The sequence below is a fragment of the Pistacia vera genome, unplaced genomic scaffold (genome assembly GCF_008641045.1).
Source record: "Pistacia vera cultivar Batoury unplaced genomic scaffold, PisVer_v2 Contig230, whole genome shotgun sequence".
NCBI classification, from domain to species: domain Eukaryota; kingdom Viridiplantae; phylum Streptophyta; class Magnoliopsida; order Sapindales; family Anacardiaceae; genus Pistacia; species Pistacia vera.
The window spans coordinates 186,123-209,877 of record NW_022196036.1 but is presented as its reverse complement, the minus strand read 5'-3'; the positions used below and the strand labels follow the sequence as shown (position 1 = coordinate 209,877).

Below are 23,755 nucleotides of genomic sequence, written 5' to 3'. Positions count from 1 at the left end.
AATCATGTCAAATATGTAAAGAACGACGAAATCAAATACTTCTAAAGAGATGTATTTTGGCTTTGAATATGTTGAAATTAGTTGATGTCGGATTTGTTCGATGTAATTTATGCGTAGGAATGTTAATTAGGTTATTTGCTAGACTTTTTTTATCTCTTCCATGTTGGGTCCGAGTCCGACGAACCTTTTAAATATTGTTAAGTGCTCTTATTTTACATTTTTCTTTATTATTATACTTATAGAATCGATATATTTGGTTTCACACGATAAACCGTTTGATAATCACATCAAATATGTAAAATACCATCTCCATGACAAAATCAAATGCCTTTATAAGAGGTGCTCTCGTTTGAATATGTTGAAATTAGTCTATATGTAGGGTTTGTTCAATGTGATTTATGCTTATAAAAGTTATTTATTAAACTTTAGTTTATCAAGCTAGATATTTATGACTCAAATATCTTTTAATATTAAATGAATATTTTATCACTTTGAAGAATACAAATAATCTAATTATATCAATATTATTTATTTATAAAAAATTAAAAAAAAAAATCGTTTTTCAATACATTAACATAATCACAATTTTATTTAATTTGATTTTCAATTTAAAGAAATTGTTTTGAAATTAATTCACCCTCCAAAATAGTCCGTGCCAAAAGAGCAATGGGCTTGATCCATATTGGGCCTGATCCGCCACCCAGGCCCAATAAAAAACCCAGCTGAAGTCAATCTATTTTCTCACCACGTGGCAAACAGCCATTAGTTGTATATTCCAAAGACATGGACTCGCACGCAGCAGATCCCAGCTCACAGTTTCTTTCTCGTGGTCTCTCGTCTTGAATCTCCCGCATTTTAATTTCTCATGTGCACGACTCTCCGGTCAGGTCAGTCAACAACCAAAATCTCCCCAACTTCTCGCGCCTTTTTGCTCCAATTTATCGTCTCTCTCGTGGCCAGATCGTAGTTGAGGAGGTAGAAGCTTTGTTTTTGATGCATTGTGAAGGTGTTTTCTTTGTTTTTGGAATCACAATTTTTGTTTTGAGTTTCGTTTTTAGATCTCAGAATCTCTGTGTTTTATCAGGTAATTGGATCGTCAAACACGTGGCGTTTAAATTTGAATCCAGTCTGGTTCAATTGAGCTAATGGAATCACCTGGTGAGTACATTGTTCAACGTTGCCGTTTTAATGTTTTATTTATGTTAATTTAATTTAATTTAATTTTGTTTTAATGTTTCTGAAATTTAGCTAGATTTAGGTGTTTATATTTGGAATTGTGAAAAATATTGAATTTTGTTAGAGGGTTTGAAATTGGGGCGTGTTTAATTTGATGTTGATTTGAGAGGAACTTCGATCTGGATTTGAATGTTTTCGCGTCTTGGATTGAAATTTGATGAATATTGGTGTTGCTGTGTTGTTTGAAGAGGTGGGTTAAGGTTAAGTTTCAAGTGTAATTGTTGTGTTTTAGTTATGTGAGGTGTTGGTTAAGCAGTTAGATGTGTGGTTTGCTTCAATTTGTGCAGGTTACTTACATGGCGAAAAGCTATGAGTTTTATGCAACAGGAGGGATTTCTTGGTTATTAGGGAAAAAAGGGTTTAAATTTTATGTTTTGATGGCATTAACTGAGTTTGGAATCCATAGTTGATGGTAGGTGATCAATGTGGACTTGTAATGCTTTAATTCTGAGGTGTTGGTGAAGTGGTAAGATTTGTCATTTGCTTCCCTTAGCATGGTTATTTATATGGCAAAAAGCTAGGAGTTTTATGTGATGCGAGGGATGTTTTGAATATCAAGAAAAAAACTTGTAAATTGTTCTGTTTTGATGGTGTTTATTGAGTTTTGAACTTGTAGTGGAGGGTGTGTAATGTAGATGTCAGCAGGGATCTTGTGATTATCTTGCTTTTTTAAAATTTATTAATAATAAACTGGATTTTTTTTTTTTTTGGCTTTTATTTATTATATGCAAGGTAAGAGTGTTAATGCATTTTCTCTATGGTTTATGTTACAGTCGGTGGTTCAAAAGACTTCTCTGTTATTGTTGCTACCCTGGATACTGGTGAAGTGTATATTATTGTCAGTTTGTATTCTACGAGTGACACTCAGGTGATATATGTTGATCCAACTACTGGTGCGCTTCGCTACAATGGGAAACAAGGTTATGATGTTTTTAGATCGGAAAAGGAAGCTTTAGATTACATTACAAATGGATCACGATCGTCGTGCAAGACAACTTATGGCAAGGTGATATTGGGTTATGCTGCCCTGGGAAGCTTTGGGATGCTTCTTGTTGCCACAAGGTTAACTGCCAGTATTCGTAATCTGCCTGGTGGAGGATGTGTATATACAGTGACAGAAAGCCAATGGATCAAAATACCACTTCAAAATCCTCAACCCCAAGGTAAAGGAGAAGTAAAGAATGTTCAGGAGTTGACTGATCTGGACATTGATGGGAAGCACTATTTTTGCGATACAAGAGATATTACTAGACCCTTCCCTAGCCGCATGCCTTTACAAAGTCCTGATGAGGAATTTGTTTGGAATGGTTGGCTGTCAATGCCTTTTAAAAACATTGGGTTACCACGACATTGCATTGTTCTTCTGCAGGTTTTGTTTCATTCTTGGTATCTTCAATTTGTTGCTCATAGAAATTTTATCATTTTCCCATCCTCCCTCTCAAATTTCTCTTTAATGCTTGTTATAAGCCTGCTGCTACTGTGTTGTAAGATTTTCCATTTTGTGCACAGTATCTCATTAAATTTGCTGGTTATAATTATTAAATGAAAGATTGTATAAAGATAATAAGTTAATGAAATTGGTAATAGAATAACTGTGGTCCTTTTTTTTTTAATTAAGAAACAAATAATGTTATTAAGGAGGAAGAATACTATTCGAATGATAGTGGATCATTACTACTATACCCATCTTTACCTTGATATATGACATTTCACCCATGAAGCAGTCTGAGAAAATGATTGAATAGAAGTAATGGCATAACAAAATTTTAGTTATATCATTTTGTTATTATTTGTTAGACGTGATTAGGCTATAAATCTACAAATACAACAATTGGGCTTCACCTCAGAAATGTATTCAATTCATGTAGCTATCATTCTGTACATTTTTTCTCAACATTATTGAAATGGATATGTTTTTTTAATAAGACATGCTATAAAGTTTATCTAAAAAATAATAACATAACTTTTTAAAAGAGCTAGAACATCATAGCCCATGCAGAGTCGATTGTTGTTGTATCTTAGAAATCAGAAAGCTGCGGTGCAATCCCAATCATAACTTTTTCTGGCTTGTTTCTGCTTTCTTTTGTTCATTAAATATATCTGCTCTGAAACTTATTATATTTGTGTGAATACCACTCTCATCTATAGTTCATTCTTGATATATATATATATTGTAACGAACAAATAAACTTCTATTACTCAAAGAAATGGTTAACGCAAAGTGATTCCACACTGTATAATATGTGGAAACCATAGACCTTTTCAAACATTCCTTAATCCATTTCTCCCCTCTATGGCAAAAATCTCTAGGGCCCGTTTGGTTTAGTATTTCAATAAATTCTTTGTTTTTGAAAATTAGGGAAACAAGAACCTTCAGACCATGCATTTGATTGAAATGTATTAAGTTGTCTCTGTTTTCTATAGTTTTTAAATTTTGAAAATAATTTTTGAATATTGTATGGAACTCATTTTTATATATTAAAAATATTTGAATACAATTTAAATTCTTTTATTGTATCTTAGTTTTTTAAAATTATTTATGAATCACAAATTAATCAGGTTCTTAGTGTCTAATATGCCTGCTTTCATGTTCTAATTTGACAGTAATCTACCTGCAGTAAGCATGTGATTTAAAAATAATATGTTAATACTACTTTCACTGGATATTAATGTATAGGGGTTTGCAGAATGTCGGAGTTTTGGAAGTTCAGGTCAGCTAGAAGGGATTGTTGCTCTCATAGCTCGACGTAGTAGGCTGCACCCTGGTACTAGGTACTTGGCTAGAGGGATAAATTCATGTTTTAGTACAGGTAAGATAATCTATTAACATCTCCAGCAATGAATATTGCTTTTTTACTTTTAGTTTTGGTGTTTGCCTGGTGGTTCTCTGCCATGTTGAAAACATCAAAAGAATTATTTGTGATGCTCAGTTTTATTTACAGTTTTTGGTTTATCTTCAATTGCCCTTTCTTTCTAATTTCAACTGAATTTACTCTGCATTAAAATAACTATCATAAAATGGTAAAATAGTATCTGGTGGGAAGTTAACAGCACAATGTCTATACATATTTATATATAAATGTATACATGTAAACATACCTGTGTGTGTGTGTGTATATATATATATATATATATATGGTCCAACTGACAACTGATGAGGACCTAATAGTCATATTTGTGACAGACACTGGTTGATAATGATGCTTCTTGACATGTTCTGGCATTCTTGTCTAGCATCTTATGCTTATCTAGCAGTTCATTATTTAACTGTGTTTTCTGGTATATCTATTAAATTCCTTTGATATAACTTCTATGTTACGACTTGTTTATTGTACCACTTAACAGTACAAATAGGAATATCCATTTACCACCTTATTCTTGTTTATTTTATTTTATTTTAATTTTTTTTCCAGTTTCTCTGTTATTGATCATTGCTCGTTCACTTATGTGCTTCTGATCCCAATCTTCTTTTTTGAATGATTTTCTCTGAAATGGTAAAGAATTTGCATGTCACAGGAAATGAAGTTGAGTGTGAGCAACTTGTATGGATTCCTAAAAGGACTGGTCAGAGTGTTCCTTTTAATACATACATTTGGCGGCGGGGAACAATTCCAATATGGTGGGGTGCAGAATTGAAGATCACAGCTGCTGAAGCTGAAATTTATGTTTCAGATCGGGATCCCTATAAAGGAAGTGCCCAGTATTATCTGAGGTTAAGTAATCGATATGATGGAAGAAAATTTGATGCAGCTGTTGGGGAAAATCAGAAGAAAAAAGCTATTGTTCCACTTGTATGTATTAATTTGCTTAGATATGGAGAAGGGAAGTCAGAATCCATTTTGGTTCAGCATTTTGAGAAATCGTTGAACTATGTCAGATCAACTGGAAAGCTTCCAGATACACGAATTATTTTGATAAATTATGACTGGCATGCCAGTGTAAAATTGAATGGTGAACAACTTACAATTGAAGGATTATGGAAACATCTAAGAGCACCCACCATGGCCATAGGTTTTTCTGAAGGAGATTATTTGCCTTCACGGCAGCGGCTTAATGATTGCAGAGGTGAAGTCATCTGCACTGATGACTTTGAAGGTGCCTTTTGCTTAAGATCCCTTCAAAATGGAGTGATACGATTTAACTGTGCAGACTCGCTGGACCGTACAAATGCTGCTAGTTATTTTGGTGCTCTCCAAGTTTTTGTGGAGCAATGTAGGCGGCTTGGGATCTCCCTTGATAGCGATTTGGCATTTGGTTATCAATCAGCTAATAACTATGGTGGATATATTGCTCCATTGCCACGAGGCTGGGAGAAAAGAACTGATTCAGTGACAGGCAAAACATATTATATTGATCACAACACTAGGACCACCACATGGATTCATCCATGTCCGGATAAACCTTGGAAGAGATTTCATATGACATTTGAGGAGTTCAAGGGGTCAACAATTTTATCACCAGTATCTCAGCTAGCAGATCTTTTTCTGCTTGCTGGTGATATCCATGCAACACTCTACACTGGATCAAAAGCTATGCATAGCCAAATTCTTAGCATATTCAATGACGAAGGAGGGAAGTTCAAACAGTTTTCTGCAGCACAGAATATGAAAATCACTTTGCAGAGAAGATATAAAAATGCAATTGTAGATAGCTCTCGGCAGAAGCAGTTGGAGATGTTTCTTGGAATGAGGCTTTTCAAGCATCTTCCATCTGTTTCAGTTCAACCCCTAAACGTATGATACTCTTAGAATTCCTTAGTATTAGCTATCTAAAGAGTCTTACTGTAATTGTTGGTGATTTCCTCTGGAGATAGAGATAATATTACGTTATCGAATTGTTGCTAACTTAGGCTTTTATATGTTCAGCATTTCAATAAAAAATATTTAAAACAAACCTAAGTTTAAGATGTCCTTTTATTTTGTAATGCTCGTCAAATTGTTGGAAGTTACCTATTGTAGAATAATCTGATTTGAAAGTCCTTCTGAATCTAATATAACTTAACTATCCACAAATGTCTTGGGTTCACCTGTTGAGTTTCAATGTGATTTGAAGCTCCACCTCGAACTTTGAGTCATTGTCTTGAGGTAAATTTTTTGGTGAGGAAAATCTTCCCTATATATGGACTTTGGCTTGGATTAAAGCTGTGGAATGTTCCTGAGCGAGTCTGGTGTTCCCTTTGGGCTCTCTTTGAGGCTAAATTGATTTCTAAATTATCATTATTTTGTGTATGACACCAGTTATCACTTAGGATATTTGTGAACATTTTTTTTTATGGAAATACTTTGTTCATCTTTCAGGTTGCACAGCATTCTGTGCGTAATGATTAGTTTTCAGGTCATGACAAATGAGTACTTGTAGCGAGTGAATGACTTAATCACACTAAACAAAGATATCTATGTTTAGGCAGATAAACTATATAATTTGTATTACTTATTTTTTTCTTTGGGCAATTTGGTGGACCATTACATGTCATGCTGTTGGTTGCAGGTACCTTCTCGGCCATCTGGTTTCTTCCTTAAGCCAGTTGCCAACATGTATCCAAGTTCTGATGGTGGAACCAGTCTTCTGAGTTTCAAGAGAAAGGATATGATCTGGGTACATATAATTCTTTTCAATTATGGCTATCATATTGCAGCTGAGAAATGGTCTTTCTGTTCAACTCTTTAATTGTCTTTCTCTTTTGACTTATTGCTATCCTTATTGGAATGTATGGATTGTTTTTGCCACAGGTTTGCCCACAAGCTGCAGATGTGGTTGAACTTTTCATCTATCTTGGTGAGCCTTGCCATGTCTGTCAGCTTCTTCTCACCATATCTCATGGGGCAGATGATTCAACATATCCGTCAACAGTTGATGTGAGAACAGGCCGCTACTTGGACAGTCTTAAACTGGTTTTGGAGGTTTGTACTGACTCTGTTTTGCATCTTGCTCCCAAAAATTTTGCAATATTTTCTTCTTATTGTTTGATTTCATGTGAGTTAGAAGAGAGTCTTTACGCAGAAGGATTTCTTGAGCCTTGAATGTCTGTATTTTTTCTACTACAGGACCTTGGAAAAATGGCAAGAACCAGTTGTGTAAAGATAATAGAAATTGTGATTAGTTTTTAAAATATAAGGTAGAGAATTTGATGTCTGTAAATATCAGTTATCAATACAATATGTATTAGTCTTTATAGATTCGTGGTTAGGCCACAATGTGAATGATTACTAGGCTGGTCCTGAATACGTGCTATTCATATATGAATATGGGCTGGACCTGTTTTGGGTTTTATTCTAAATTTGGCTGTGAATATGGATCATACTCAGAATTTTTTGTACTGTAGGGTCCTTTGGGTTGCATATCTTGTATGTCTCATATGAACCTTATAGTAGGACACGCTTTTCTCTCTCTAATTCTCTCTCATTCTTCTATTGTTTGCATGCTCTTTTAGCTCTGACTTTTTCTCCCATCTAACTTCTGTTATTTAAGATATTATATGATGTGTTCATTGGTGTCATGACTTTGGCATTAATTATTTTTGTTACTTTTTTCAGACATTTGGGGCCCAGTTTACGCTACATGTGGCATACAACTTCTGGCAGTTTCTAATCCTACCTTGGTTTTTGTTGACAGGGTGCTTCTATACCTCGGTGTGGAAATGGGACAAACCTTATGATACCCTTACCAGGAGCAGTTAGTTCTGAGGATATGGCTATAACTGGAGCTGGTGCACGACTCCATGATCAAGAGGCATCAATCCTTCCATTGTTGTATGATTTTGAAGAGCTTGAGGGAGAATTGGATTTTCTTACTCGTGTAGTGGCACTTACTTTTTATCCTGCTGTTTCTGAAAGAAGCTCCATGACTTTTGGTGAGGTAGAGATTTTTCTTTTGAAATATTATAGTGATGCGCTTCTTACACTCAAATAAGTACATCTGTTCATGAACATTTGGTGATTGGGTTTGCTATTGATGCTGCTGTTAGATAACTCAGTTATAAAATTTGTAACAGATAGAGATCCTTGGAGTTTCTCTTCCTTGGAGAGGAGTATTTTCTCAGGAAGGCCCTGGTGCAGGAATACTTGAGCTTGCCAAAAAAATTCAAAAACAACCCAATTCGTTGTTGTCAAGTTCAGATACGAATCCATATGTTGACACTTCCCTATCCAATGAAAAAGTGTCAACATCAGTCCAACAAAATGCTTCTGCCAATCCCTGGGCTGACCTTTTGACTGGAGGGGACACATTTTCTGATCCTGCTTATGAGCCGGTTACAAGAAGTGTTGAGCATGAGGGAAATGACTTGTTTGATTTCCTGGACCAAGCTGTTGTCGAGTATCATGGTACAGAAACTGATCATAAGGCCCCTTCAAAACAGGGTGAAAGACCTCCAGATAGGGGCGCCCAGCAGTATATAAATTGTTTGAAATCCCTTGCTGGGTCACATATGGTATGATACTACCTTTGGTTGTTGTGTTAAGCCATAACATCATATTAGATTCATTTTTTATATAAAATGTGTCGGAGCTTAAATATTATTGTCTATGAGCTTAAATACTATTTTACCCACATGCTTCTGTGCAAATTTGCAGGAAAGAAAACTAGACTTCATAGAAGCTATGAAACTTGAAATTGAACGCCTGCGGCTGAATCTTTCAGCGGCTGAAAGGGATAGAGCTTTATTGTCAATTGGAATCGATCCTGCCACTATAAATCCAAATGTTTTGCTTGATGAATCTTACATGGGAAGATTGTGCAGAGTAGCGAAATCCCTTGCATTGCTTGGTCAAACTTCTCTTGAAGATAAACTTATTGGTTCTATTGGTCTTGAAAATATTGACGATAATCTGATAGACTTCTGGAATATTGCTAAAATTGGGGAAAGCTGTGTCGGTGGCGAGTGTGAGGTGCGTGCTGAAACCAGTGCACCTGCTCTTGCATCAGCTACAGTGTCATCTGCTGGAGCTTCGCAATCTTTTTTGCTGTGCTCTCAATGTGAAAGAAGGGTTTGTAAAGTTTGTTGTGCTGGAAGAGGAGCTCTTCTTTTCACAAATTATAACTCAAGGGAGGTTACCAATGGTGCATCTAGTCAGGGTGGATCAAGCCATGGTGGCCAACTTGATGCATCTACAAATCGTTCAGTAACACTGGATAGTGTTGTCTGTAAAAAATGTTGTCATGAGATCGTGCTTGATGCATTGGTGTTGGACTATGTTCGGGTCTTGATTAGTTTGCGAAGATGTGCCCGTGCAGACAATGCTGCTTATAAAGCTTTGAATGAGGTTGTGGGATCCTCCTTGAAGGATTGCCTTGCTGAAAGGACTCTTCCATCTGATAGTGTTCAAGCTGTTAAAGTCTTACCTCAATTACTAGGTGGACAGGAATCACTTGCTGAGTTTCCATTTGCAAGCTTTTTGCACTCGGTATGGTCTTGGCTTGTATTACATCGTAATTTCAAATTTGCAGTAATTGATTGGCTTTTATCATATTGTTCTGTCTTTTATACAAGCTCTTAAATAATTTGGTTGGATTTCTCAGTATAACTAATGGCAAGTGCTGCCATTGATACGCACCATGCTTGTAATATAAATATTTATGGTGCTTTCTACTTCAAGCGTATCGACTCTGTCTAGAATTAATGCACTGCTTCTGCACCGATTGTTTAGTATCACTTTGGTGAGACACATTTTATCTCATGTATTCTATCATCTTTGGGACTGAGTAAAATTTCCTGAAGGTGGGGGCTGAATTTGGATATCACGTTCATAATTTCAAGTGTGAATGCTGTGAACCTGGTTTGATTTCTGTTTTGGCATAAAATATTTCAAAAGTTTCTTGACTAGCATTGTTGTCTGCTCAAGGTTGTAGGATTCCACAATAATCCCGTAGGTTATTGTAATCTTTAAGGTTGGTTAGTAGAGGATGCCTTAAAAAGCTTGAAAATATTTTTTCTAGTGTAAGCTTTTGTTCGATTTTGCATATTTTGTTTGCTGCAAGATTATGTGCCACATGATTTACAGACAATTCAGCTTGATTTTTGTAATCTAGAGATGGTATATTTATTTTACATTTCTTGGTGCCATTGTAGGTTGAAACAGCAACAGATTCAGCACCATTTTTGTCACTCCTCGCTCCATTGAGTTCTCGATCACGCCATTCATATTGGAGAGCTCCTCCTAATACTACATCTGTTGAATTTGCTATTGTTCTTGGTACTCTCTCTGATGTTAGTGGGGTCATCTTGCTTGTTAGTCCATGCGGCTATTCCATCGCCGACACTCCCAGTGTAAGCACACCTATCTCTTAATTTTCTTGGTGTTCAACGAAATTTGGTAAAAGTCTAGTGGTCTCTTTATTACTGCTCTATACCAGAGAATGAGTGTCGCATTTGCTGATGAAGTGAGAAGGTGTTTGGAAAATCTTCCTAGACACGGTGAATGGAGAGGAATATTGGTGATAGATTTTCTATTTATAAATTGTCACAAGTTGACCCTAGGGTTCGGTTAAGTGGTTGAGACCTTTGGTTCTAAATCTAGAGAGGCTACGGATTTAAAACCCCTTAGTTTCCACTTTAATCCTCGGTCTAGAACTAGGTGACCCGTAAGAAAGGTCGGAGGATTTCAGGGTTTACAAAAAAAAAATTCTCAACCGCAAATATGAACTGTGGACATAAAACCATTTTTGGTGAGGTCTGGGTTCTGAGACTCAAAGCTCGTACTCAGGATTAAAAGTAGGGAAGGAACCACAAGAGTTAAACAAGCTTGAAGGTTTGGACCGCACAAGTTCAGCCATCAACTTTTAGAAGTTCCAAATCCTAGGAACTATTTTCAAATCCAAGTGTATTAACGTTACAGTTCTGTAGCTTTTGCTTATTGTAAACCGTTATTTCTGGTTTTTTCTTTCATTAGTGACCTTTACTTTTTATGTACGCTAAGTTCTTATTTTTTCTGTTACAGGTACAAATTTGGGCTAGCAATAAAATACACAGGGAAGAAAAGTCATCCATGGGAAAGTGGGATGTTCAATCCCTAATTGCATCTTCTCCAGATTTATATGAACCGGAAAATTCAGTTAGAGAAGATAAATTACCTAGGCATGTAAAATTTTCTTTTAGGAATACTGTTAGGTGTCGCATTATTTGGATAACTCTACGTCTTCAGAGGCCTGGTTCAGCCTCTGTTAATTTTAAGAAAGACTTCAATCTTTTGTCACTAGATGATAATGAAAACCCCTTTGCACAAACAAGTCGGCGAGCTTCTTTTGGAGCAGCCGAAAGTGAACCATGTCTTCATGCCAAAAGAATTTTAGTAGTCGGAAGCCCAGTGAAAAAAGAGATGGAGCGTACATCATCACAGAGCATGGATCAGGTGAATTTTGGAAACTGGTTGGACAGGCCTCCTCCGTTGGGTAGATTCAAGGTATAAACAATGCTTTCATGCTCTGTTCATTCACAATTCCAGTTTTCCGCTATTGCATTGCCATAACGATCCTCATTTTTCCTTTCAGCTCCCAATTGAGGCTGAGCGCTTGATGGACAATGATCTTTTGTTGGAACAGTATCTTCCTCCTGCTTCACCTCCGCTTGGTGGATTCCGGTTAGACGCTTTAACTGCAATAAAGCCACGAGTTACCCATTCGCCTTCTTCAGATGCCGATATCTGGGATACATCAATAACTTTCTTAGAAGACAGACACATCGCTCCAGCTGTACTGTACATTCAAGTCTCCGTCCTCCAGGAACCAAACAAGATGGTAACAGTCGCAGAGCACCGCCTACCAGAGACTAAACCCGGAACACCAATGTACTTTGACTTCCCAGAACCGATCCAAAGCCGCAGAATATCATTCAAACTTCTCGGAGACATTACTGCATTTTCTGATGACCCCGCAGAGCAGGATGATTCAGGTTTTCGAGCTCCACCTGTGGCGGCCGGACTATCTTTGGGAAATAGAATCAAGTTATACTACTTCTGTGATCCTTATGAACTCGGTAAATGGGCAAGCCTCTCGGCCGTCTGATCATCGGAAAGAATGCTTTCCAGAATGGATCACCATTGATTTGTTTGTTGTTGTCATTTATTGATATAATTTTTTTTTTGTTGTATAAAATTAAAATGTAGCAGTATCAAGTTCATTGATGCAGTATAATATAATTTGTGTTGTATGATAAAGTCATAAGAGCTTTTCTCTTCATTCCAGGATGAATTATGAAGAGAATTTTTTTTTTTAAAAAAAAAAAGTTAATGTATGCCGTAATAGATGAAATGATTTTTATACAAGATAATCTTTTATATTTATATTATTTCAAAGAGTAAACTACTTTTTCCCAGGCAGGAGTTGGTTGAATATCTTTCACTCAAAAAGTTTTAAAACAACACTTTACTATTCAGTATTATGCTTTGTTAGTAATTTTCGTTAAATACAATGTATATTCGTTGTAAAGACAAGAACATCCTTTACTAATTGTCTTTGAATTTTTTATTTATTTTTTTATTTTTTTGTATTAAGATTAAATTACAAAGTCCTTTACTCTATTTCAAATAATATTTATAGATATTATGTAAAGTTGTATTCTTATAACAATAAAATTTGCTCCATCAAAATTGGTAAATTACTAAATCCTATATCTAATTGTCGATTGGTTCAACTAAATAAATCGTGAACGGTGAAAAGTTTCAAGACGTTTGCATTTTAAGAGTATATATATTCATATAGAGTGATGCTATGGGTACTAATGGATGGGTACTAATCTGTGTACTAACTAAAGCATAGTACCTGTACTATACGCATAGTACGGATACTATTCTTTGGTTAGTACACAGATTAGTACCCATCCATTACTACCTACAGTATTATTCATAGAATAATACTTTGGGTACTAATAGATGAGTACTAATATGCGTACTTAACTAATGCATAGTACCTGTACTATGCGCATAGTACGGGTACTATGCTTTAGTTAGTACACATATTAGTACTCATCCATTAGTACCCATAGCATCACTCTTATTCATATATGAAATAAAAATTTCAAGACGCTTGCATTTAAGAGTATATACATGAATTAAAATTTCAAGATTTTGGCATTTGAGAGTATATATGAAGAATGAGATCTTAAGTGTGGGTGTTCATATTTTATTTTATAAAATAGGACTTTATTATTGATGATAGTCAATGAATTTATTCGGAATATTATTATCGAAAATTCAAAATTTATCTTATATAAATAACTTAATTTTTTACTCAATTTTGAGACATGATTTATAACCATTGATAAATTACAATCCAACGGGTGAAAAATAAAATGTGATATGTAAAATAATTAACCGTTGGATTATTAGTATTAACTCTCGATCTTAATCATTTGATGACTTAGAAGCTAAGGATCTTGTGTTCAAATTTCATAAGTGGCCGTCTATTATATTGTGACTCATTGACCCATTGGATTTATAAAATGTTCACCGACACTTCAATGAAAAAAAAAAAAAAAAAAAACTCGATTTTTCTCATTTAAGAAGTTAAATTCCTTAAAAGAAATATTTACTTCAAATTTAATATTATTTATTAATTTATATTTTATGTTAAATATTGTATTAAATTAAAAATCAGATTTTTTTTTTTATTATCACTTAAAAAAATTTAAAAAAAGATAATGTCAAAATTTAAAGTTGTATATATATTATATTTTAAAACTTGTATAAATATTAAGATCATAGTAAATAAAATAAGCTAAATTGCAGCAAATACAAACTTAAATAAAAGTGTAAAAAGACTAAAATGCCACTTAATCTAAAAAAACCCTAGGAGAACTTGCCAAATAAATCACAGCCGTTGATCTGATTATCACTTAGGTCACTCAGAGTCCTAGGGTTTATATATCAATCTCGATCCTCTCTCTAACTCTCTAGCCGTCTTCTTCTTCTCTTCACTTCTTTCTCTCAACTCAAAACCTTCAGCAATGGTAAGATCCCTGACCCATCTCTTCTTTCAGTTAGTTTCTGTTTGTTTCTCGAGAAAGTGCTGGAATATGTTGGCAAAGAAAGGTTTTTCTATGTACATTGGTTGGTTTTTTTCTTTTGGTGGTTGTTGATTGCAACGGTTCGTTTTTGGGTGCTGAGAAAGGGTTGTTTGTTGTTGTGGTGTGTATATGGTTTTGTTTCTGTTTGTTTCTCGAGGAAGTGCGGGAAAATGTTCTAAGAAAGATTTTTATTACATTGGCTGATTTTAGCTTTTGCTGATTAAAATGATTCATTATTGTGTGGTAAGAAATGGGTATATGTCGTGTTGTGTACTTGTTTCGTTTCTGAGTTTCTGTTTGTTTCCCGAGAAAATGGGTGAAAATGTTAAAAAAAATTTTTTTTTTTTTGTGTACATTGCTTGATTTTTGGTTTTGTTTATTAATAAAATAATTCGTTATTGTTCAGGAGAGCTGTGTATTGGTTGTCGTGTGGTAGAAGCTCATTCTTTAGGGTTTATGTTGAAACGTTGCTGTTTTTGGTTTTGCAGGTCTTTGTGAAGGCTCAGAAGAGCAAGGCTTACTTCAAGAGGTTTCAGGTCAAGTACAAGAGAAGGAGAGGTATTGTATTGTTGTTAGTATTTTTGTAGGAAAATGTGTAGGATTTATTATTTAGAATGTGAAACTGTAATATATATTATTGAAATGTGAAACTTTTAAGATATTACGAATATAATTGTGTGTGTTACTCTGAATAAAATAATAAAACTTATACTATATGTTTCCAATGTAAATTGAGATATGGAATGTAAATTTTGTAATTTGGAAATTCAAGACTTAAATTGTAAATTGTAAATTTGAAGTTTGATGTTGATAGATAATAGGTTATGTAGAATGACCCTGCATTTTTGTTCGTCTCTTGAGCTTTATTGAATTCGTTTTATGCAGAGGGGAAGACTGATTACAGGGCAAGGATTCGGTTGATTAACCAGGATAAGAACAAGTACAACACTCCCAAGTATCGATTTGTTGTACGATTTGTATCCTACAATTGGCTTATTCTTGTTATGATGGTGTAAAAATGGAGTACTTTAAATCTATATATATATTTTTTTTTTTTTGGTTTGATGTAATGGTTTGTTTGGAAGTGCATTGTCGATGACAGTGGTGCTATCAAACAGTTATTGACATTTCCTGTAGTGCATTTTAGAAGTGTGTTTTTTTGGGTCGAGGTTCACTACTCCAAAAGTTCTTATAGAACATCACTTAATAGGAAGTTTATTAGAATGTGTTAAATATTTTTAAAGAAAGCAAATTGGCTTGAGAGTGCTTTCTAGAAAAGCTCCAAAGTTTGCAACTCTCTACCTTTATAGTATTATTTTCATGTGTTAGGCATTAGTAATATGTAATATGAGTGATGCAATACTGGGTCAGCTCAATTTGCTGTTCATGTTTCATCCTTTACAATGTTTTAGACTAACAAGGACATCACTGCACAAATAGTATCAGCCAGTATTGTTGGTGATTCAGTTCTTGCTTCAGCATATGCCCATGAATTGCCTCATTTTGGGCTTGAAGTAGGTCTTACAAACTATGCTGCAGGTATCCTAAACTTTTGGTTTTTTTTTTTTTTTTTTTGGTTCAATTATGAAAAATTTTGTGGCTCTCTCATCATAGAAGCTTGACTCTTAATTGCTTTATTCTAAAAACTTGATCAGCTTATTGCACTGGACTTCTCTTGGCCCGCCGTGTCTTGAAAAAGCTTGAGATGGACGATGAGTATGAAGGAAATGTGGAGGTACTCATATTATTTCTCTTGAATTCTGCATGCTCAATTGTGTATCGAATGACAAACCTGCTTAAAAGCAGTTAGTATGATGAAATATTTAAAGAAAGCATTCTCTTTTCAGGCTACTGGGGAGGATTACTCTGTTGAACCAGGTGACAGCAGGAGGCCATTCCGTGCTCTTCTTGATGTTGGACTCATTAGAACCACAACTGGAAACCGCGTTTTTGGTGCCCTGAAGGTATATAAATTGCCAACATCCAAGTTGTTGCTAACTTTCATTTTACTCATGGTTTTAGTACATGTACGCTTACATACTCAGTTTTACAACTAGAACTTATCCCAAATATCTGAGATTATTGTTTGAGATCTATAATCGTTGCTACTAGCATAGTGATTTTTGCTTTCTGAAATAAATTGTTTTTTCCTTAATTTCTGAGGACATTCTTAAGTAGAACTAAAGTTTACCTAAATAAGTAGTATGTGTTTACAGAGTTGCTTACTTATCCTTAATACAGGGAGCTTTGGACGGTGGTCTGGACATTCCTCACAGTGACAAGAGGTTTGCTGGCTTCTCAAAGGACAGCAAGCAGCTTGATGCTGAGGTTCACCGCAAGTATATTTATGGTGGCCATGTTGCTTCATACATGAAAGTATGGCTGAGATTTTAAAGAACTATTTCTAGTTCATTAAATTCTCCTTTTCAGTGTTTTATTAACTTTGTACCTTTTTCATCATCTAGACTTTGATGGAAGACGAACCAGAGAAGTATCAGTCTCACTTCAGTGAATGCATCAAGAGAGGAATTGACGCTGATGGCATGGAGGCACTGTACAAGAAAGTGCATGCTGCCATTCGTGCAGATCCTACTGCCAAGAAATCAAACAAGCAGCCTCCCAAGGAACACAAGAGGTAAAAGACCAACATAAAATGACAGTTTTGTACATCTGTTAGGCCTGTTATAAATTGTTGAAACGCTTGTTTGCTATCTTTCTGGACATGTCAATATCGGGTAGCTGAGTTGTCTATGTTTTTATCACAGGTACAACTTGAAGAAACTCACATACGAGGAAAGGAAGGCAAAATTGATCGAAAGACTGCAAGCCCTCAACTCAGCCGTTGACGACGATGAGTGAAAATCATGGCCTAATTTGAGCTAAAATATTGTGGCTGAGCCAAATTGTTTTCTCATGTTATTTTTGTTCTTATTTTTGCATTTTTGCAGCTTGGAGATTTCATGTTAGATGATAACAAAGATTTTGGATATTTTTTAGCTTGGTATTAAATGAAGTTTCAGTTTTGGTTTAATATCAAAGATCCCTTCTGTTCCCTCATTATTTTGAAATCCTTAATATTTTTAGATGTGGGTCAGTGAATTTATGCACAATTTGATATCAGTTTATTGCAATTAGTCTTTAGATTATTTTATTGTGTGAATATCAGTTAAAGTTAAAGAATACCGAGCAATTAATTTGTTTATTTATTGTTAATCCTTCTATAATACTTTTAAGAAGTTCTATCCGTCTGGTATTAACTTAATAACACTAATCTACTCGTATTAACATGGTAAAGATATTTGTAACAACAGTATAACTTTTCTTTTAACTCTTGGCTGAATGATTTACGTACCTAAGGTTTGCCAAAATGACAAGTTGGTATCCAAAAGGTTTTGAAACGACAAATAGACATCTTTCGTCATGTTCTATTAGTGATTTTCGTGTGATTTTCGTTTGATAATAGTGAAAAGACTAAAATGCCTTGATAGTTTGATATTTTAGTTTTTTTAAAAATTTAAAAATTTATAAAAACCCCATAGATTTGTTAATTTGACTAAATACCCTAATATATAAATTTTTTATAAAATAACAAAAACACTCTCGTCACCTGTAATGCTAGATTCCGGTCACCACCGTTGGAATCTGGTCGAAAAATTGCGTTATGATAGAGACCTGTCGGATCTGTGTCGTAACGCGTAGATCTTACATTTTTTGATAAGATCCGTGGTTGATCTGGCCGAAAAAAGCCAGATCTGGTCGTCGAGGCCGGAATCTGGCTGGAAAATTGTGTTACGACACAGATCAGTCGATCTGGCATTTTCCGACCAGATCTACAACCAGATCTGGCTGTCGAGGCCGAAAAAGGCCAGACGTAGATCTGGCCTTTTCCGGCCAGATCAACGCGTTACGACACAGATCCGACGGGTCTGTGTCGTAACGTAATTTTTCGGCTAAATTCCGACAGTGGTCACCGGAATCTGGCACTACGTGTGGCGGGGAAGTTTTTGTTATTTTATAAAAAATTTATATATTGCGGTACTTAGTCAAATTAGTAAACCTAGGGTTTTTTTAGAAATTTTTAAATTTATAAAAAGCTAAAATATTAAACTTTTAAGGGCATTTTAGTTTTTTCACTATTATCAAACGAAAATCACTAACAGAACATGACGGAAAGTACCTATTTGTCGTTTCAAAACCTTTTAGGTATCAACTTATCATTTCAATAAATCTTGGGTATGTGTAAGTCGTTTTGCCTTACCTCTTTCTTGTTTAAATCAACAGATTTGTCTAATTTGTTCTCAATACAAATGGTTTTGACTTTGATTCTTTGTATTCATATTGAATTTGTGATAGATGCTTCTATATTAAACGTCATGTTTCATCCTTTACAATGTTTTAGACTAACAAGGACATCACTGCACAAATAGTATCAGCCAGTATTGTTGGTGATTCAGTTCTTGCTTCAGCATATGCCCATGAATTGCCTCATTTTGGGCTTGAAGTAGGTCTTACAAACTATGCTGCAGGTATCCTAAACTTTTGGTTTTTTTTTTTTTTTTTTTGGTTCAATTATGAAAAATTTTGTGGCTCTCTCATCATAGAAGCTTGACTCTTAATTGCTTTATTCTAAAAACTTGATCAGCTTATTGCACTGGACTTCTCTTGGCCCGCCGTGTCTTGAAAAAGCTTGAGATGGACGATGAGTATGAAGGAAATGTGGAGGTACTCATATTATTTCTCTTGAATTCTGCATGCTCAATTGTGTATCGAATGACAAACCTGCTTAAAAGCAGTTAGTATGATGAAATATTTAAAGAAAGCATTCTCTTTTCAGGCTACTGGGGAGGATTACTCTGTTGAACCAGGTGACAGCAGGAGGCCATTCCGTGCTCTTCTTGATGTTGGACTCATTAGAACCACAACTGGAAACCGCGTTTTTGGTGCCCTGAAGGTATATAAATTGCCAACATCCAAGTTGTTGCTAACTTTCATTTTACTCATGGTTTTAGTACATGTACGCTTACATACTCAGTTTTACAACTAGAACTTATCCCAAATATCTGAGATTATTGTTTGAGATCTATAATCGTTGCTACTAGCATAGTGATTTTTGCTTTCTGAAATAAATTGTTTTTTCCTTAATTTCTGAGGACATTCTTAAGTAGAACTAAAGTTTACCTAAATAAGTAGTATGTGTTTACAGAGTTGCTTACTTATCCTTAATACAGGGAGCTTTGGACGGTGGTCTGGACATTCCTCACAGTGACAAGAGGTTTGCTGGCTTCTCAAAGGACAGCAAGCAGCTTGATGCTGAGGTTCACCGCAAGTATATTTATGGTGGCCATGTTGCTTCATACATGAAAGTATGGCTGAGATTTTAAAGAACTATTTCTAGTTCATTAAATTCTCCTTTTCAGTGTTTTATTAACTTTGTACCTTTTTCATCATCTAGACTTTGATGGAAGACGAACCAGAGAAGTATCAGTCTCACTTCAGTGAATGCATCAAGAGAGGAATTGACGCTGATGGCATGGAGGCACTGTACAAGAAAGTGCATGCTGCCATTCGTGCAGATCCTACTGCCAAGAAATCAAACAAGCAGCCTCCCAAGGAACACAAGAGGTAAAAGACCAACATAAAATGACAGTTTTGTACATCTGTTAGGCCTGTTATAAATTGTTGAAACGCTTGTTTGCTATCTTTCTGGACATGTCAATATCGGGTAGCTGAGTTGTCTATGTTTTTATCACAGGTACAACTTGAAGAAACTCACATACGAGGAAAGGAAGGCAAAATTGATCGAAAGACTGCAAGCCCTCAACTCAGCCGTTGACGACGATGAGTGAAAATCATGGCCTAATTTGAGCTAAAATATTGTGGCTGAGCCAAATTGTTTTCTCATGTTATTTTTGTTCTTATTTTTGCATTTTTGCAGCTTGGAGATTTCATGTTAGATGATAACAAAGATTTTGGATATTTTTTAGCTTGGTATGAAATGAAGTTTCAGTTTTGGTTTAATATCAAAGATCCCTTCTGTTCCCTCATTATTTTGAAATCCTTAATATTTTTTGATGTGGGTCAGTGAATTTATGCACAATGTGATATCAGTTTGTTGCAATTAGTCTTTAGATTATTGTATTGTGTGAATATCAGTTAAAGAATACCGAGCAATTAATTAGTTTATTTATTGTTAATCCTAGATATTATGAAAATTCTTCAAGATAGGCATACCATAATTGAATTGTTGTGATTAGATGAGCATAATGATACCATTTCTATAAACATTGTTGTCATTAGTAACTCTTCTTTCAACTCTTTCTTGTTTATATCAACAGATTTGTCTAATTTGTTCTCAATGCAAATGGTTTTGACTTTGATTCTTTGTATTCATATTGAATTTGTGATAGATGCTTCTATATTAATGGAAACCTCCACAACATCCATGCGCAGTAGGCAAACAGACGCCATAGAATTGGAAAAACGGAGTTCCAAAAACAGGTGAAATGTTTGGAGATTGCCACATAAAGTTTAAAACTAATCTATTGGGATTTTGTTAAATTTATTAGAAACTTGTTTATTTATTTTTTCAATATACTAAAATAGTGTGAGATTAGTACATTAACTCCGAGGTTGCCTTAATGATAAACTTTTCTTGATACCGGTAATTATTTTAAACCCCTTATCGTCAATCCTATATAATTGCGTTTTCATTTTAACTTTGAAGTTTGTCCTAATGATAGACTTTTTGTGATTCTGATAAGTACTTTAAATCTCTCATTGTTGTAATGGTATATTCATATTAACTCTAAGGTTTACACTAATGATAAACTTTTTGTGATACTAGTCATTACTTTAAACCTTTTATCGTTAATCTTATATAATGACATATTCATATTAACTCTAAGGTTTGCCTTAATGATAAACTCTTCGTGATACTGATAATTACTCTAAACCTCTTATCGTCAATCCTATATAATGATATATTCATATTAACTCCAAGGTTTGTACTAATGATAAACTTTTTGTGATATTGGTAATTACTCTAAACTTTTTATCGTTAATCCTATATAATGACATATTCATATTAACTCCAAGGTTTGCTTTAATGATAAACTCTTCGTGATACTGGTAATTATTCTAAACCCGTCATCGTCAATCCTATATAATGACATATTCATATTAAACTCTAAGATTTGCCCTAATGATAAACTCTTCATGATACTAATAATTACTCTAAACCTTTTATCGTCAATCTTATATAATGACATATTTATATTAACTTCAAGGTTTGCCCTAATGATAAACTCTTCTTGATATAGGAAATTACAAACCCCTCATGGCAATCCTATATAACAGCATATTCATTTACACAAAAAGGCATCAAATGGGATATTAAAGCTACCAAGCATTAACACAAGAGGGTCCACAAAATTAGAACCTTATCCATCACCAACCAATGAATTCCCACCTTTATTTACATCTAAATTTCCTAAACAAAAACACTATCCTCTTACAATTTCAATCCTCCACGACCCATATACAACAATTTCAACTTTAATAAAACAAAATGGGCTTTTTTTTTTTTTTTTCATATCAATTAAAACCCCAAGTTAGATAAGAGTCTCCTCATTATCATCATCATCATGGCACATTCACTAACCACAATACCACCCACCACCACAACAAAAACACCCATCTCAACCAAATCCAAGAGGGCAGTTTTGCACATTCCATCTTTAGGGTTTCAAAGAATTTGGGCTTGCCATCAACATTCTAAACAAGTTTTTGATGATCATAAACCCATTCATAGAAGGTTTGGTTTGTGTTTATTGTCATGTCTTCGATTTTATGGCCTCATTGTGTAATTTGTGCTTGAATTAGTTTCTACTTGCTATATATATATATATATATATATATATATAAAACTAGGTTTGCAATGTGGGTTTATGTTGTAAATGATATGATGAGCACATTTATATAGTAATTGGGTACATTTTGTCCTAGGATATATTTTGCGTTAAGAATCTTGCATACTGTTGCATATTGTCATATGGCCTTAATTATTTTATCTATGGTGTAGGGATGTGACATTAGGCTTGGTAGGGGCAGCGCTAGGGTTGAGTGTTGGTAGTCGGGATGCGTCCGCTGCCGGTCGGAGGTCACCACCGCCTTCGACGGAGGAGAAGAAAGACCCTAATGTGAGTGGTGTGCAAGCCAAAGTACTAGCTAGCAAGAAGAGGAAGGAGGCCATGAAACAATCTATTGCCAAACTAAGAGAGAAAGGAAAACCTCTAAATGAGCCTGCAAAGGAGCCACAAAAGGAGCCTGTAAAAGAAATAGTAAATGAGCCTGCAAAGGAAATTGTAAATGAGCCTTCTGAGTAGTCCTCTCTTTAGACTTGAAATTGACTTCATATTTGAGAAACTTCCCATTTATTTTGCACAAATATTATTATACATATGATTTTGTATTTGACTAGTGTCAATCCAAATTTGTATTTGAAGAGTTTACAGATATTTGATTGACATCTTGACGTTATTGAATTGGTAATGTTATTAACTTATGAAAATGCATCTTTAGTTAATTTTGATGCATTCAAATGAAAATATTATGGAACTGTAATAGACTGTTTAGTGCATCTATTGTGTCGAACACGATGGTAACAGGAGGAATGCTTAAAAACACTTTACACACTCGATAACCAGGAAATTTATTCTAGGAGGGTTATATTGTAATGTTCAATGAATGAGGGGGTCGGAGGAGTAGGTTACATTTTTGGGGCCAAAAGGAAAATATTGAATTTATAGTAACTAAAATTTTCTTATAAGTTTTATAAAATTCTGTTGGCCACCCCGGCCTGAGCGTAGTTCCGCCACTCTATACTGTAGTGAGTGTTAACCATGCGTACTTTTAACCAATGTTCTGAAAACTGGACCAGACCGTCTGGTCAGACCGGTTCAACCGGTAGCCAGTGGCATATCCGGTCTCGTATCCTCTGAAAATCGCTATTTTCATTCAAACTGGAATGAACCGCGGTTCGACCATCGGAATAGTGCTGAATCGCAGTCCAATCGCAGCTCAATCTCACCGGATTCCGACATTGTTCGAGGGAGAAAACACCACCATTAGACTTGACAGCATCTCCACGATAAAACCCAGCCATTTTTAGTGGCCGTCATCTAGCCTTCATCGCTCGCCGTCCACCTAAAGTTCACGCGACCGTCGGACTTCTTTCTTGATTCCGGCGAGTTTCGGAGCCGATGGAACTCCCTAGTACCACCATTAGATTCGTCAGCACCTATACATCAAAAGCCCCATGATTCCAAACCTCGATTGGCTGTCGATCGTCGTTGCCACCACCATCACCAGCCTCTTCGCGCGATAGGGGTGTTTTGAACAGATTTCAAACCTTAAGGGAGTATTAAGGAGTGTTTTTAATGAATTTCAAACATTTAGGGACTAAATTTTTTTTATAGAATACGGTCCAACCGACTGATCCAATAGGTCAAACTGGAAACTGGA

At 35.1% G+C, this 23,755-nt stretch overlaps 4 protein-coding genes across 6 annotated transcripts; all 4 read left to right on the top strand.

Annotated features, from left to right (window-relative positions):
- Positions 1 to 839: 839 nt before the first annotated feature.
- Positions 840 to 12,424, top strand: LOC116131229 (probable phosphoinositide phosphatase SAC9). 3 transcript variants are annotated; one of them, XM_031416871.1, is made up of 13 exons: positions 840 to 975; positions 1,085 to 1,158; positions 2,010 to 2,605; positions 3,914 to 4,046; positions 4,753 to 5,969; positions 6,724 to 6,831; positions 6,966 to 7,136; positions 7,849 to 8,091; positions 8,228 to 8,665; positions 8,808 to 9,638; positions 10,304 to 10,501; positions 11,172 to 11,633; positions 11,722 to 12,424. In XM_031416871.1, exons 2-13 carry the CDS (start codon positions 1,146 to 1,148, stop codon positions 12,232 to 12,234), a joined length of 4,923 nt encoding a protein of 1,640 aa, XP_031272731.1. In that variant the 5' UTR covers positions 840 to 975; positions 1,085 to 1,145; the 3' UTR covers positions 12,235 to 12,424. The 3 variants fall into 3 exon arrangements, with proteins under 3 accessions (XP_031272731.1, XP_031272732.1, XP_031272733.1); XM_031416872.1 differs by having other exon boundaries at positions 847 to 1,006; XM_031416873.1 differs by lacking the exons at positions 840 to 975; positions 1,085 to 1,158 and having other exon boundaries at positions 2,336 to 2,622; positions 3,924 to 4,046.
- Positions 12,425 to 14,038: 1,614 nt separating this feature from the next.
- On the top strand, positions 14,039 to 17,273 carry LOC116131256 (60S ribosomal protein L5-like). The gene is made up of 9 exons (XM_031416918.1): positions 14,039 to 14,176; positions 14,722 to 14,791; positions 15,119 to 15,210; positions 15,646 to 15,772; positions 15,889 to 15,968; positions 16,081 to 16,197; positions 16,475 to 16,609; positions 16,699 to 16,868; positions 16,999 to 17,273. Exons 1-9 carry the CDS (start codon positions 14,174 to 14,176, stop codon positions 17,090 to 17,092), a joined length of 888 nt encoding a protein of 295 aa, XP_031272778.1. The 5' UTR covers positions 14,039 to 14,173; the 3' UTR covers positions 17,093 to 17,273.
- A 246-nt stretch (positions 17,274 to 17,519) lies between these two features.
- Positions 17,520 to 20,239, top strand: LOC116131192 (60S ribosomal protein L5-like). The gene is made up of 7 exons (XM_031416841.1): positions 17,520 to 17,543; positions 18,633 to 18,759; positions 18,876 to 18,955; positions 19,068 to 19,184; positions 19,462 to 19,596; positions 19,686 to 19,855; positions 19,986 to 20,239. Exons 1-7 carry the CDS (start codon positions 17,520 to 17,522, stop codon positions 20,077 to 20,079), a joined length of 747 nt encoding a protein of 248 aa, XP_031272701.1. The 3' UTR covers positions 20,080 to 20,239.
- Positions 20,240 to 21,839: 1,600 nt separating this feature from the next.
- On the top strand, positions 21,840 to 22,771 carry LOC116131325. The gene is made up of 2 exons (XM_031416997.1): positions 21,840 to 22,046; positions 22,314 to 22,771. The coding sequence occupies exons 1-2, from the start codon at positions 21,877 to 21,879 to the stop codon at positions 22,615 to 22,617; spliced, it is 474 nt and encodes a 157-aa protein (XP_031272857.1). The 5' UTR covers positions 21,840 to 21,876; the 3' UTR covers positions 22,618 to 22,771.
- The last annotated feature ends 984 nt before the right edge of the window (positions 22,772 to 23,755 follow it).

Coding starts and splice junctions, on each gene's coding strand:
- LOC116131229 (XM_031416871.1), top strand. Junction 6,832..6,965: donor AGAGAAAGGATATGATCTGG/GTACATATAATT, acceptor TTTTTGCCACAG/GTTTGCCCACAAGCTGCAGA. Junction 10,502..11,171: donor CCATCGCCGACACTCCCAGT/GTAAGCACACCT, acceptor TTTCTGTTACAG/GTACAAATTTGGGCTAGCAA.
- LOC116131325 (XM_031416997.1), top strand. CDS start 21,877: ATGGCACATTCACTAACCACAATACCACCCACCACCACAACAAAAACA. Junction 22,047..22,313: donor CATAAACCCATTCATAGAAG/GTTTGGTTTGTG, acceptor TCTATGGTGTAG/GGATGTGACATTAGGCTTGG.
- LOC116131192 (XM_031416841.1), top strand. CDS start 17,520: ATGGTAAAGATATTTGTAACAACA. Junction 18,760..18,875: donor TCTTACAAACTATGCTGCAG/GTATCCTAAACT, acceptor AAACTTGATCAG/CTTATTGCACTGGACTTCTC. Junction 19,185..19,461: donor GCGTTTTTGGTGCCCTGAAG/GTATATAAATTG, acceptor TCCTTAATACAG/GGAGCTTTGGACGGTGGTCT.
- LOC116131256 (XM_031416918.1), top strand. Junction 15,211..15,645: donor ATCGATTTGTTGTACGATTT/GTATCCTACAAT, acceptor ACAATGTTTTAG/ACTAACAAGGACATCACTGC. Junction 15,969..16,080: donor AGTATGAAGGAAATGTGGAG/GTACTCATATTA, acceptor TTCTCTTTTCAG/GCTACTGGGGAGGATTACTC.